The sequence below is a fragment of the Cheilinus undulatus genome, linkage group 13 (assembly GCF_018320785.1).
Source record: "Cheilinus undulatus linkage group 13, ASM1832078v1, whole genome shotgun sequence".
Classification (NCBI taxonomy): Eukaryota; Metazoa; Chordata; class Actinopteri; order Labriformes; family Labridae; genus Cheilinus; species Cheilinus undulatus.
Window position 1 is genome coordinate 44,867,171 of NC_054877.1, and position 15,239 is coordinate 44,882,409.

The 15,239-nt window shown below is 39.4% G+C and overlaps 1 protein-coding gene across 1 annotated transcript in view; it reads left to right on the top strand.

Moving 5' to 3' along the window:
- The window catches only part of pappa2 (pappalysin 2), a 146,652-nt gene that overhangs the window by 83,531 nt on the left and 47,882 nt on the right, over positions 1-15,239 (top strand). The window contains exons 15-21 of the mRNA XM_041803688.1: positions 493-606; positions 9,097-9,232; positions 9,317-9,491; positions 11,404-11,469; positions 11,557-11,653; positions 13,243-13,420; positions 14,266-14,479. Coding sequence (XP_041659622.1) covers positions 493-606; positions 9,097-9,232; positions 9,317-9,491; positions 11,404-11,469; positions 11,557-11,653; positions 13,243-13,420; positions 14,266-14,479 — 980 coding nt within the window. The remainder of the gene's footprint in view (positions 1-492; positions 607-9,096; positions 9,233-9,316; positions 9,492-11,403; positions 11,470-11,556; positions 11,654-13,242; positions 13,421-14,265; positions 14,480-15,239) is intronic.

Below are 15,239 nucleotides of genomic sequence, written 5' to 3' on the forward strand. Positions count from 1 at the left end.
AGTACTGCTTGGGTACACACACATTGGGTATTGTGATGCTAAACTTGGTCTCATATTCGATTTAAAACTTTGGTATCTTGACAACACTATATCACTCCACCCTTTTCTTTCTTTGTTTTACGACTAAAGTTGAATCATTCATTCTCAGCTTTAACATCAGGATTAAAACGCCAGCCGACATGCCAGGCCTGGTAGATCTCTCAGGGCTTCAAAGTATGCTGCATATTTCAAAATATGCTCAAATCAGCACCTTTCTCCTTTGCTAAGGGCGTAAATGACTTGACAATAGAATATAATATCGATTCCTTGAACAGCGGTGCTAAAAGTCAGCCATGGTACAACTTTGATTCAGTTCCATTAAGGTGCCTGTGATTGATACCAGAGGATATCTACCGAGTTAAAACAATCACATCTCATCTAAAGTTGTCTAAAGTTTCAAGACTTTATGGATTGTTAATAAAGCATTTTGTATTTTTCTCATTCTGTGTGAAGCTCTGCAGGAATCAGCACCCTGACGTCAGCGACAACAAGCTCACGGATGCCTGGTCCCCTTGCACGGCCCAGCAGGACACGAGCAACGATGTGGAGCCCTCGATCTGGCTAAAGGTGTGTGTTCATTAGTGTGTGGACGACTGTTAACAATGCCCTATGCAGCCTATTTTTTTCCATCAGATGAAGGAGCAGGAAAAGCTGCACAAAATACAAATAAAATACACAATTACCGGCCTAAATAACCAACATACATGATACATATAAGGAATATGATGTGATGTTTGGTGCAAAACAAATAACATAGAAGAAGAATAAAAACATTAAGGCTAGAAACTTATTTAGAGTATTATAGAAAAGTATGGCAGCAGAATGACATAAAAAGTAAAGATTACAAAAGTGTGGTGCAACAAAGAACAAACTGTACAGATGTGCAAGTGTACTAGTGATTAGGTTATGGTGCAGTTTTCTAAATAAGTATAACACACACAGTGTTCCACTGTAAACAGAAGAGATAAAGTCAGATGTGTGTTAATGTAACACACAGAGTCTGTGTAAGCATGCATTGTTCTGTCTGCTGGTTCTGGGGTTCAGTGAGATTCTGTGGGGAGAGGGCCAGAGTACTGATCATGAGGTTGAAAGCAGAAATGTTCATGTTGCAGGAGGTTTTGGTCCTGATGGGCCTCAGCCTCCTGCCAGGATGCTGGGGAGCTCAAAAAGCTGCAGTCTGACTGCAGACTGTGATGAAAGATGGCAGTGTAGAAGTGCACCATTATCGTTTTTGGCAGGTTGAAATTCTTCAGCTGTGAGGGGAAGTTCAGAACTCTTCAGCTATGGCATCATTCACAACTCTTATGCACCATCCATTAGTGTTGTAGTACTCGAGAACAGTCTTGGTCTTGAGGCTGCTCTCAAGACCACATTTTGAATGTCTTGGACTTGTCTCGGTCTCGGACTGGCTGGACTCTGGATTTTCCATCTAGACTGGTCAAGACCAGCACTGATCTGCTTTTCTTCGACTTCATTAATGTCATAATAAAGAGAAGCACTTGATAAAACAACAAATAGCTACACCTGCAAAAACTCAGACAACAGTCCATCTTATTCTAGTCAGAAATACCTCTGAACACTTACTTTAGACCTCATTCACCTGACAGATCTAGATAAACATCTCATTTTCAGATATTTAAAATAATTCCAGACTTGTCAGTGGCTTTTAAATACATACAGGGATTTATTTTTTACAAGTTAGTTGAACAAATTTGTTAAGATTTGAGATTTTTGCATGTTGTGCTTTGAAAGAGTTGCGGACACCTTGTTTTTATCTGTCAGATTTATTAATAAGAAAACTAAAATTGTAGAGCGAATGCTATTTAACTGTTCAACCTTGTCATGATTTTTCAAAATGTAACTTTATGGTCTTGTCTCGACCTCGGCCCCCAAAAATCTTGCTCCTGTCTTGGTCTCGGTAAATTCTGGTCTCCTGCAAGTCTTAGCCTGAATCCCAATTCTCCCCTTGACCCTCAATCTTAACCCTCAGTCTCAAAATGCGCGTTCCAGCGAAGTGCGAGGGCTGTCCCAATTCTCCAGAGAGTTGAGTTGAGGGGCGAGTTTGAGGGCTTTATCTTCCTCAAATTTGAGATGTTCCTGGAGCTCCCTTGGTATTGAGGGTTATCACTCAAAGAAAGATGGCGGCCGTTTTCAAATTTGCCTACTATACTAGCAGTGCCTACTGATTTGCCCAAAATGCAGTATGCAGTATGCGAACAAATGCAAAAGTTGCAGTGTGCCAAAAATACCCGGATGACGTACTGATTTGGGAAAATTTCACAGTATGCATCGGACCAGTCTGCTTCACCTACTGTAACCCACAATGCAAGCGCCAGGTCAGAGTTCGCAACAGCGGAGAGCAAAAGAACTTTCACCGGAGCGGCTGATGGTTACAAAAGTGCCATTACCTTTTATCTTTACCTTTTTAACATGTACTATAGCAAATAAGTTGTAACAAGGTCACTGTTGTTCTTGTTTTGCTGTTAAGGCTAGTAATGGCCGGAAAGGTGCTGTCAAGTGTGTCCCAGATTTTTTTCTGTACGTAAATGGAAGGAAAACACTGTAGCGTTGTTTAATATTGACCAGGGTATGACGTACTTCTGTGTACTGGAAACCAGCTAAACCAGGCCAAGCATACTACACAATAACATCCGACTGGCAGTCATACTGCATACTGCTGTCGAGCGCAGTACTCAGTGCACAAGACATACTGCATACTGCGCTGGGAAAGAGTATGCAGTAGGCCAATTCAAAAACAGCGTGTGGGTTGAGCTTGAGGGTAAGATTGAGGGTTAAGGGGAGAACTGGGATTCAGCCTTGGTCTTGGATAGTGTGATCTTGAGTACAACACTACCATGCATGTTAGAAGTCGTTGACCCTACTCTGTGATTTTACGTTTCCTTGCTGCTGTTCCTAAACTCTTCCACTATCTAATAATATCACTCACAGACTGACTGTTGAATACCCAGCAAGGATGAAATTGCACAACCGTCTTATTGCAAAGGTGACATCCATCAAAGCACTACACTGGATGCCAATGAGCTCTCCAGGATGACCCATTTAGGATCACAGATGTTTGTAGATGGAGACTGCATGGTTAGGTTCTTGATTTTATACACAGGTCTGAATGAAACTTATGAATTCAGTAAGTGGCAGGTGTGGCCGAATAAGTTTGTCCATATTGTTTATAACATATTTTTATATTACTTGTAAAGATTGACATACATTCATGTTTCACTCGGTTGTTTTTAAATTTGATTCACGGAACTTAAAATCTGTCTTTCTGGAGCGAGCGCCTTCTGTTGACCAGCTGCCATTGCTCTAAACTTAAATTTGCATATTCAGCCTGACTGGCCATCCTACACTGTTTGTTTCTTCACTGATAATTTTATTGATCCTGTTTATTTATTTATTAATGATGGCGATACAAAGCTGTCTTCTAGTTATTATATTCCAGATCTTACTGTAATTGTTTCCACTCTACTGACTGACTGCGGGTGGTTCCTCTGACTTCAAAAGCTTCCAGAACTTTATAATACATTTCAACTGTCTTCTCACACACTGTTGACTCAAACCTCTACTCTCCAAATTTCTAACAATTACATGATTCATACGACGCTCCGTTTATCTTCATTTGTAATTTTACGGGTCAGCTGAGAATTATGGATGTTAATGATCTGTATCTGATTACCAAGTCATGACTAATCGTCGGCTTATTCTTTATTTACTTTAGCGGCTATTTTTGACTCAGCTGCTACTAAGCATAGAAAAGATTTGATTATGATCATTAGCAGTTTATTAATAGTGACAGAATGACCAAGTGTTCTTTAATTGACCCATCATTTATACTTAATATTTAAAAAGTTTATAAGTTATAAAAACACTAGGATCTGAAAGAATAATATTAATTTAATCTTTATAAATGGAGCTCTTAGTCACCATGAAAACATAAATTATGAGTGTAATTGTCAGCAGAGCAGCAACACTGTAATTACCTACCACATATCAATGCTCAGACATTCCTCTGTCTTTGGGATTAGAATAACATTTGCTTTAATGATATTTGTGTTTGTTGTCAGCTTTGACAGGGAATCAAACAGCTGCTGCAATTACAAAAAATCCTCCTGCATAATTGGCTGGATAATCTGAACTTCCCGAACAATCTCCAGCCAGCAGAGCTTCACATACATGTCCTGGTTTGTGTACGATCCTGAATCCAGACCTGGATTTCCATTCCAGACCTTTGTCTGGTTCTCATATGTTGTAGATGTTTTCCACAGCCATGGTTCCCACCATCAGCTCTGCAGGGTCCTGCCTGTGCAAAGGGTCTGTGCAGAGTAAAGCTGCAGATTTAAGTGATAACTGTTCACCATGCTCTGGTTTTAAAGGGGTCCAAGCCTGCCACTTTCTATGGGAGCCGTACCTGCCACTAAAAAAGGAAACATATGTAAGTTAGGTAATTATTTAAATAGGAAATCTTCAATCTAAATCATGAGAAAGAAAGTCCATCCATTCATTTTCTACACTGCTTATCCTGTTCAGGGTTGCAGGGGGATGAAGCTTGTCCCAGCTGTCACTGGGCGAGAGGCAGGGTACATCCTGGACCATCCTGGCCAATCACAGGGCTAGAAAGAAAGTCATGATTATGAGACAGACAAAGCCAATATGATGATATTAAAGGTGAAATTATGGTATAATAAATATAAATTTTTAAATAAGTAGAACTGTAACTTTATAAATCATAATTATGACTTACTATCAGATAATTCTGTTTATCCTACAGTTTTACTTTTTATCTTATGATTTATTACCTCAGAATTTAGACTTTTTAATCTTAAAATTAAAACTCTTAAAATTGCTGTTTTCTTAAAATGTTCTGTTTTTGAACTCATGTTGACTCAAAATTTCAATCAGCTATGTCTCAAAATATATCTATTATCTTATTTTGATGTTTAACTCACAAGTTTGACTTTTTATATTACAACTATGATTTTTTATCTCTTAATCTCAACATTTTAAATCTAATTTGACTTTTTAATGTCATAATTTTCTTTTAATGTCTGAATTATGACTTAATTTCTCCTGAAGTGAACTTCTTTTAAATCTCAGAATTAGGGCTTACGATCTCATAATTTCAACTCTTTCATCTTTTCTTATAGTTTTTACTTTTAATCATCATTATTAATTTCTTAATGTCATAACTTCAACTTTTTATCTCAAAATTATGTATTAAAATCTTCTAATTTTGAATTTTAACCTTGTGATTTTGAATTTTATCTCAATTCAGACTTTTATGTGAAATTGTGACATACTTATGATTTCCATTATATACTTCACAATGTTAACTTTTTTTCTCAGAATTTACACTCATCACAATCCAATTTGACATTTAAATTTGTAATTTTCGACTTGGACTTATCTCCTAATTCTAACTTTCTATCTCACAATTTTGTCTTTTTATCTTAAAATTATGACTTATAATTGTATGTTTTTTACTTTTATCTTAATTTGACTTACTATATATAAAAATCTGAGTTTTTAACTGAGAATTTTGACTTTTTATTTCCTAATATTATTTTTATCTCAAAATGATCAGCTACTAGCTTCTAATTTCTACTTTAACTAATAATTTCAACTCTTATCTCATAATTTTGACTTCTAATGTCATGATTTTGACTATATCTCAATTATGACTTTGCATCTCATAATTTTGACTTTGTATAATAGTTTTGTCTTTTTATCTAAAATCTGGTAAATTTGTAATTTTTGACTTGGAGCTTTCTCCTAATTCTAACTTTCTATCTCACAATATCATTTTTTTCTAACAATTTATGACAATATCTCACAATATTGACTTTTTTCTTACAATTTGTGACAATTATCTCACAATATTGACTTTTTTCTTACAATTTGTGACAATTATCTCACAATATTGACTTTTTTCTAACAATTTGGGACAATTATCTCACAATACTGACTTTTTTCTTACAATTTGTGTCAATTATCTCACAATATTGACTTTTTTCTTACAATTTGTGACAATTATCTCACAATATTGACTTTTTTCTTACAATTTGTGACAATTATCTCACAATATTGACTTTTTTCTAACAATTTATGAAAATATCTCACAATATTGACTTTTCTTACAATTTGTGACTTCTTATCTCACAATATTGACTTTTTCTTACAATTTGTGACAATTATCTCACAAAATTGACTTTTTTCTTACAATTTGTGACAATTATCTCACAATATTGACTTTTTTCTTACAATTTGTGACAATTATCTCACAATATTGACTTTTTTCTAACAATTTATGAAAATATCTCACAATATTGACTTTTCTTACAATTTGTGACTTCTTATCTCACAATATTGACTTTTTCTTACAATTTGTGACAATTATCTCACAAAATTGACTTTTTTCTTACAATTTGTGACAATTATCTCACAATATTGACTTTTTTTTTAACTCTATTTTCATCTTAAAATGAAATGACTTACTAGCCCCCAATTTTGACTTATTTCCTTATTTGGACTTATTATCTCACAATGATGTCTTTTTTTAATCTCAGAATTAACTCATTTTATCTCATCATCTCATCTTGATTATTACTTTTGTTTCAAAATTACGACTCACTATCTCCTAGTTATAACTTTTTTACTCATAATGTTGGCTTTTTATCTTAAAATTTCATCTTTTTTTTCATAATTACAATTTCACTATATCTTGTAATTTTGAATTGTTTTGTCTTTTAACAAGTAATTTTGTCCCTTTCTTTCATAATATTTGTACGTCATAATTGCAACTTTGATTTTATTGTACGATTTTTCTTTTTTTTTCTGTAATCCGTTTTCTTTCATATATTCATTCTTTTTGAAGTGGTGGATTTGGTCTTCCATACTTTCTGTCCTTTCCTGTACTAATTTTTTTGGTTCATCTCCTCATTTCCATTTCTGTAACTGACTCATCTTTCCTTTATTGATGCCTTCTTTATCACTGCAGTCTGTCTGAATAGCGACCTCATCTCTGACAACTCTTTCACTGCCTGACAAATCCTCATGATGACACACAAATCTCTCCCTGAAACCTGTTTTTCACCTTGAAGCCTGCCTTCTGTCTCTGAAAGGCCTCCCTCACCTTAAATATCCCCCTTCTGAGGCTCTGTGAAAAGTTCCTCAGCCATCCAATCATATCCGTCTGCTACTTCTATAGAAGACGTCTATCTCTTTTACCAGCTCTTCTTCTTCATGTGGAAGCACTCGCTTGTTTTCATGAATGCCTTCAAATGTCTTTGAGTGATGCTCCACCCAAAATGTGTCGTTTTAATTTGAAACATTCACAGTCTGCACGCTTCTGAGGCGGATGGGAAAAATTTAAATTGCGTCACACAGAATGGAAGCCAGGGTCAACTTGGAATATGTTCCAGCATGCACCTGTTACAGCTCGATCTGTGGTATGAGCCAATCAGTGACAGAGCTACAAGTGAGCTTTTCCATCTAAACTTTGATTTATCTGTGTGAATTAGTTTGTTTAGTCTGTTTGTTTCTTGTCATTCTCTGTTTTGTGCTCATCAGGCTGATGAACGAACATTATCAGCACCATATCCCTGGCCTTATATGGCTTTTCAAGAGTTTTACACTCATCAGACCCTGTCATACGCCCAATGCACACATATAGCTTGTGCAGCAAGGTGTCTGCAATTTTCCACCAGATGCAGACGACCTTTTTACACACAGTGCTCACATTATTGCATATCAACTTACACTTGCATTGGCTCTGCTTTGGCTCTGCTACGGGACAAGCTCTCCCATCTGAACCTGCCCGACTCCACCTACAGGTGGATCACAGACTTCCTGTTTGTAAGGAGGCAGCGGGTGAAGCTGAGGAAACATGTCTCAGACAGCAGAATCCTCAGCACCGGCTCCCTCTAACAGTCACCAAGCTGTGAAGCTCCTGGAGTTCGCAGACCCTCACGACCCTCGTCTGACTCATCTCTGGTGGGGATGAATCTGCCTACAGGAGTGAGTTGGACCATCTGGTGACGTTGTGAGGTCAAAACAGCCTGGAACTCAATGCTCTGAAAACAGTGGAAACTGTAGTAGACTTAAGGAAGGATGCTGCTGCCCACACCCCTGCCCCCATAACCCCCCTGTGATACCCCGGTTTCCACTATGGACACTTTCTGCATCCTGGGCACCCTGATCACCCAGGACCTCAAGTGGGAGCTGAACATGTACTTCCTGTGGAAATTCAACCTGCAAAAGATGATGATGGTGCACGTCTACACTCCCATCATTGAGTCCATCCTCACTTTATCCATCACAGTCTGGTTTGCTGCTGCCACAGTGAGGGACAGGAACAGGCTGCAGCATTTCGTTTGTTCTGCAGGGAGGGTGATTGGCTGCAATCCTCAATTTCTCCATGGCCTGTACGCCTCCAGGACTATGACGCATGCGGGCTACCCTCTCATCCTGGACATAGACTTTTTGAGGTCCTCCTTCTCTTGCAGGAGGCTGCGGTCCATCAAGACCAGAACCTATCACCATGAGAACAGTTTCCTTCCCTCTACTGCCAGCATCATGAGCAGTACTCCAACCCTCTCCACACAGACTCTCACTGAACACTAAGTCAGATTCATTGTACGTGAAAATGGACTTGGAAACTTGACTGTGATTCTGATTCTGATAACAACCAAACTTGTAACTTCTCCATGACCATATACCGTGGTTTCTCACTCAGGCAGCTCATAGTAAGTCTACCTTGAATGTGGCTGGATGTGGCTCTCCTAAACCTCCTCTTAACTGGTAGCTGAGAGGGAGATCAGGAGAGGAGGGCGGAACTTTTTTCCAAGCAGGGAGGGCCAACCAAACCTGGCGGCAGGGCTAACTCCCCACATGACATCATGAGGGGAAAATCTAAGGGATTGTGGACAGGCCAGGGGCACATATTTCTGTTAGAAAAGCCTGAAAAAGTGATTTTGCATAATGTGTCCCCTTTAAGAGAAATCCATTTTCTGCTAGTCAATGACTGTCCCTTGTCTATTCATCCAGGTGGGATTCGTCTATCCTGGAGTGGCATCCTCTGTGATCGTGTACCTGGCTTCAGATGGGTCGTGGTCTGGGGAGCAGTGTCAGAGGACAGCCACCATCTTCCTGTCTGATACCACTGGTAGAAACCACTCACTAGGTATGAATTGGAAGGATCATTTTGAGCTTTATGACTTTAACAAAGAGTGTTTGAAGTCAACTAAGAATCCTTTCTTCCTCTCAGGTGCACACGACCTCTCCTGCCAACGAAACCCACTGGTTGTAAATGTGACCCACGACCTTTCTAAGCCCTTCTATGTCACTGCGTCTGTCATTCTTCTTCTCTCCTCCCCCTTTGTGGCGGTGGGAGGTGTGGCCCTGAGGACCTCCTGCCACTTCAGCACCTTCGCCCTGACCGGGTGCGCATCAGAGGGTGGGCTCTCCCACAACTACCTACTTAACACACAAACATGCATGTTTTTGCACATACATTCTTTGTCAAACAGGATGTTAGTAAGTGTGTTTCATGGATTAAAGCAGTGAAACTCAACCTGTGGCTCTGGAGCCACATGTGGCTCTTTTGTGATGATTTGTGGCTCTTTTATGTCTTAATTTGAAACATAATTCCCCCAGAAAACGTTAAATAAAGGAGAACTTTTACTGCAGAAATCATCCATTGCTTGTCACATTAATCAGTTTGTTTCCCAAGCTTGTACAGCAGGCTTTAATTGGCCACTTTTAATCAATTTTTGCTATTTTTTGCCCATTTTTGCCATTTTGCTTTGCCTATTTTTGCCACTTTTGTCCTGCTTTTTGCTATTTGCTAGTTTTCTTGACTCTTTTTGACATTTTATTCCACTTTTTACTTACATAAGCTGCTTTTTGCCATTAAATACCACTTCTTTTCCAAGTTTTGCCACCTTTTTACAGCTTTTTGCCCATTTTTGCCAACTTTATGTTGCTTTTATGGCTGTTTTTGTCAATTTTCACTGATTTTTGGCTGTTTGTGCTGCTTTTGACCAATTTTGCCACCTGTAACAAATTTTTTGTCACTTCTCACCACTTTTGTGTATTTCTACCCATTTTTCCTACTTTTCTCTCCATTTTTGCAAATTTTCACCCATTTATGCTATTTTTTGCTCCTTTAACCCATTTTGGCCACTTCTTTTTGCCTCTTTTCACCTATTTTTACCACTTTTGTCCTGCTTTTTGCTAGTCTTTTTGTTATTTTTCCTCTTTTTTGCCATTTCCTGTCACTTTTTTGTCCATTTAAGCTGCTTTTTGCCATTAAATGTCCCCTTTTCCCCCATTTTTACCACACTTCAACAGCTTTTTGCCCATTTTTACCACCTTTATGCTTCTTTTAGCCCATTTTGGTCACTTTTAACTAATTTTCACTATCTGTTTTTGCCTCTTTTGACCATTTTTGCCACTTCTCTGCCATTTTGCCTGTTTCTGCCCATTTTTGCCACTTTTCCTCCCAATTTCTGCCCCCTTTTTGCTGCTTTATGGCCATTTTTGCTACTTTTAACCTACTTTCACTGCATCTTTAACCTTTTTTGCCACTTTTCACCACTTAGATTGTGGCTCTTGCAAAGGTATTTTTCAACTATTTGGCTCTCTGTTTGAGCAGGGTTGAGTAACACTGGATTAAAGGGTACAAAATTCAAGGGGGTGAATACTTTTTGTAGGCAGTGTGTGTCGTCATGATGTATTACATGTGGATTTGGGTTAGGGTTAGGGTTAGGCTGCACCTTTGCTGCCTTTGTGGATTATAATTAGTCGTTTTAGTCAGATTCAGCTGTCAGACACTCCCTGATTTCTCAGTTATGTAAGATGATGATTTCCGTAGTTAATTATATGTCACACCTGCACATGAGCAACTGCACTGTGCTGAAATCCACCTATTCCAATGATGGCATGCACACCATTGAAACAAGCTCGACTTAGTGGGGCGGTCAAGCGTGTTTGGGGAAGGTACGGATTGCCTAGTGTGTGTACCCTTAAACACTCAATGTTAGGCCTGAATGCAGCCATTTTAAACTGCATTGATACTCCCCAACAATAGTAGATTATAACAGTTGAGGTTGGTAAGGTTCCCCTTTAACACAGTCAACACTTGCGTAGGAGAGAACCATAATCCAACCGGGTAAAGATAAAGGACCAGTGTCACAGAGTATGTTTTTCTTATTCTAATCAAAGTATACCATAAACCTGATTTAATCTGCTAACCAAGGCAATGCTACCATTCTACACTTCCCAGTTTTGTCCTCTTCTTCTCTCATTTTCCTTTTTTCTCCCTCTCCTTCCGTCCCTCCAACCCTGCTATAGCTGTTTGCGGCAGCCGTGTCAGATGGACAGCTGCAGCCCTCCACAGTTAGACCACGCCTCGGTCAGGTAGGCCCTTCGAAGTGAAAAACTGACCAATCAGGGAGCTTAAACAACAAACAAAAGCTCTATCTATATATCAGTGTGTCTCTGTAGGTGTACAGGAGGAGGAGAGGCCTCTGAGTGCTCTGTTCAGTGCCACCGTGGTTTCAGTATCAACGTCGTCAGCGGCAGGGCAGCAATGCCCCACCAGGTACTGGATACTGTGATGAACAATGTCCTGTCAGTCTAATTCATTGATACAAGCAAAGTACTGCACAATAACATTGTAGACACAATGGAAAGGTGTTGAGAATAAAAAGAGATAAAACTCCAAGGACTTTAAAGGAATAATTTGATAAAAAAAAGGGCATGCACAACTTCCTCCAGCGCAGACTATGGGAATCTTCCAGTGCTGATCCAATACCAATGTTAAACTATTTGCATATTTGTCTAACTTAATTGTTTCAGATCATCAACTTCATTTAACATTAGACAAAGATAACCAGAGTAAATACAAAAAGCTGTTTTTAAATCATCATTTCATTTATAATGGGACAAAAGCCACCCAAACCTACCTGGCCCTATGTGAAAAAGTCATTGCACCCTAAACCTGGTTGTTCTACCCTTGGTGGCAGCAACTGCAAGCAACCATTTGTGATGACTGGCAATGAATCTTTCACATCAATGTGGAGTAATATTGGCCCATTCTTCTTTACAGAATTGTTTTAATTCAGCCACAAAAGAAGAGTTTCCGTATGAGCAGCCTGTTTCAGACCAACCTCTTGATCAGACTTAGGTCTGGATTTTGACTTGGTCACTCCAAAACCTTCATTTTATGTTTTTAAGTCATTCAGAGGTGGACTTGCAGGTTTTTTTTGGCATCATCATCCTGCAAACCCAATTGTACATTACACCTGGTGTGCTTCGAACTGATGGCCGGACATTCTCCTTCAGGATTTTCTGGTAGAGAGCGGAACTCATAGATCCATCAATTACAGCAAGTGGTCCAGGTCCTGAAGCAGCAAAGTGGCCCCTGACCATCACACTACCACTGCCATGTTTGACTGCTGGTCATTTTACTCCAGATGTACCAGTATGCACACCCCCATAAAGTTAAACTTTGTCTGGTCAGTCCACAGAATAGTCTTGAAGATCATCAAGATGTTTTGAGGCAAATGTTCGATGACCCTTTGTGTTCTTTTTCCTCTGGATGCCATATTTCCCAGTCTCTTAATGTTGAATCATGAACACTGACCTTAACTGAGTCAGGTCAAATGTTGTTCTGGGTTTTTTTGTGACCTCCTGGATGAGTCATCAATGTGCTTTTGAAGTCATTTTGGTAGGTCAGCCACTCCCAGGAAGGTTAACCAACATTCAAAGTTTTCTCCATTTGTGGATAATGGTTCTCACTGTTGTTTGCTGGAGTCCCAAAGCCTTGGAAATGGCTTTGTAACATTTTTCAGACTGATAGATGTCTTTCTCATCTATTGTCGAATTTCTTCTGGGGGGCCCCATGATGTGTTGCTTTTTGAGATCTTTTAGCCCACTTCACTTTGTCAGACAGGTTCTATTTAAGGGGTTTCTGGATTCAACAGGTCTGGCAGTAATCAGGCCTGGGTGCGGCTTTAGAAAAAGAAGTCAGCTTTCCAAAAAATGTAGCAAATCACTGTTAATTCATGGTTAAACAAGGGGGGCAATGACTTTTTCAAATAGGAAATAAGGAAGGGGCAAAACACTTTTTAACAGCACTCTATCTATCCATCCATCCATCCTCTAAGTCTTTTTTGTTTTTTCTTTCAGCGAGAAACTCATCTGGAGTGCTTCCATGGATCATGGGACCGTGTGGTTAGCTGTCAGCCTGTAGACTGCGGCCTGCCTGATCAGTCTCATGTCTATCACGCCATCTTCAGCTGCCCCTGGGGCACCACCTTTGGAAAACAGTGCTCGTTCACCTGTGGGTCACCAGCCATCCTGCAGGGTTTGTGCATCAATTCTAATGCAGCCTTTGTCAGTACTAGTCTAGTTATATCCAACTCTGACCTTTTGAAATTCATGTACAATGTGTCTTGATGTGACTAGACCAAATAAGAGTGATGTCAAAACTCTAGTGCTTGTGGTTGGAAAGCCACAGCGAGTCAAATGTCATAGTTTAGTCTGTAGTAGCTTCATGTATTCATGATCTATGTACAGATAAGTGCAGAAATAATTCTATTGTGGCTTTTGGTTTGAGGCTTTAATACACCCCCAGCAGAGAAAGCATGTATGTAGTTTAAAAGAATATACATACAGCTGTATTAGATTCAGGTTTTCACACAACCGCACAATGTTTAAATAGCTGTTAAAATATGATGCCGTGTTTAAGATTTATTACATTTTATGGACACAATAAAAATTGTGTAAGTTTCAGGGTGTTTTGACTCTCCATACATACGGACCCATGCTTCATGTGGGGACGTACAAGCAGAGCAGAACTAGCTTTGGGCAGAGGTAAAGCCATAGTCTCCATCTCCACATAACTGTACATGAAAGCTGAGAAAACAAACCAACTGTTTAGAGACAGATATTAATCCATGATGTGGACCTTTATAAAGCTTTGAGCTGTATAAAGGGAAATAACATGTATATGCTGCTGGATAAAACTCTTCAAGACAGAAAAAATCCTCTAAAAATCAAAATTAACCCCTGCTCAGCTCAAAATGCTCTGCTTTCATCTTACTGAGTTGACAATGACCACACAATGCAAAGATTTCATTTCAAACCCCTGTTTTTTTCTTATTTTCACTTCTCAACTCACCTCTCCTTTGAAATCTGCTCTCTCTGTAGGTGACAGTGACAGGTTGGTGTGTTTGGAGGACGGGCTGTGGTCTTTCCCAGAGGCTTACTGCAAGATCGAGTGTCCCGAGGCTCCAGGCATAGCAAATGCCAAGCTGCTGTCAACAGACTGTCTGGTCTCAGGACATGATGTGGGCTCTGGTTGCCGTTACAAATGCAACCCAGGATTCTACGTAACAGGGAGTCTTAAAAAGAAGACACCAAGGTAAGAGTTTCAGAGTGAGGTCTAACACTTGAGGCATTATTGTGAAACATTTCTCTGTCTGTATGGGACAAATATGTGGTGTGCCATAGCATCGGGGCTTATTCACCTACATAGCCTGAGATTTCTCTTACATTTGTTCTTTAAAAAGTTCCCAGAGTGAAACCTCTGTCAGATTCATGGCAGGCTCTTTAACAGCTGGATTCTTTTCTCCAGTGTTTTTAACTTGATGAATGCAATGACCTTGTAAGTTGGAAGCTTGTGCACATTCTACCTTATTAGCATAGAGATCGATGTCCATATAAGGGCATGGGACTGCAGAGCTGTACGCAAACACTGGAGGCTCACTGAAGAGAGAGAAGTAGAAAGATAACGATAAAAGTCCTGTACTGACATGTCTACCGTCACCATGGTACGCAATATGCAGTTCTCTATGGAGTTTACTCCTCAGTAGGGGCTCACCATGGTAGCGGCTACATCGTGTTTTGTTGCTCTGATTGGCCCGTAAAGATGTGACAGACAGATTGTTCATCCAGTCACCCTCCAAGTTATGATTTCAAAGGCTCTGCCCTTTCCCAAACGCTGTCTATGGGAGGTTTCCCAGATGGATGTGTGAAACACAGATTGATGTGTGAAACACATCCATCTGACATGTCAGGTTAGCATCAGTCTGCAACATAACAAAATTGAACAAAGGGAAGGGGGTCTGAATACTATCTGAATGCTCTTAATCTCTGTATGCATCAAACTGGTGTAAAAGCAT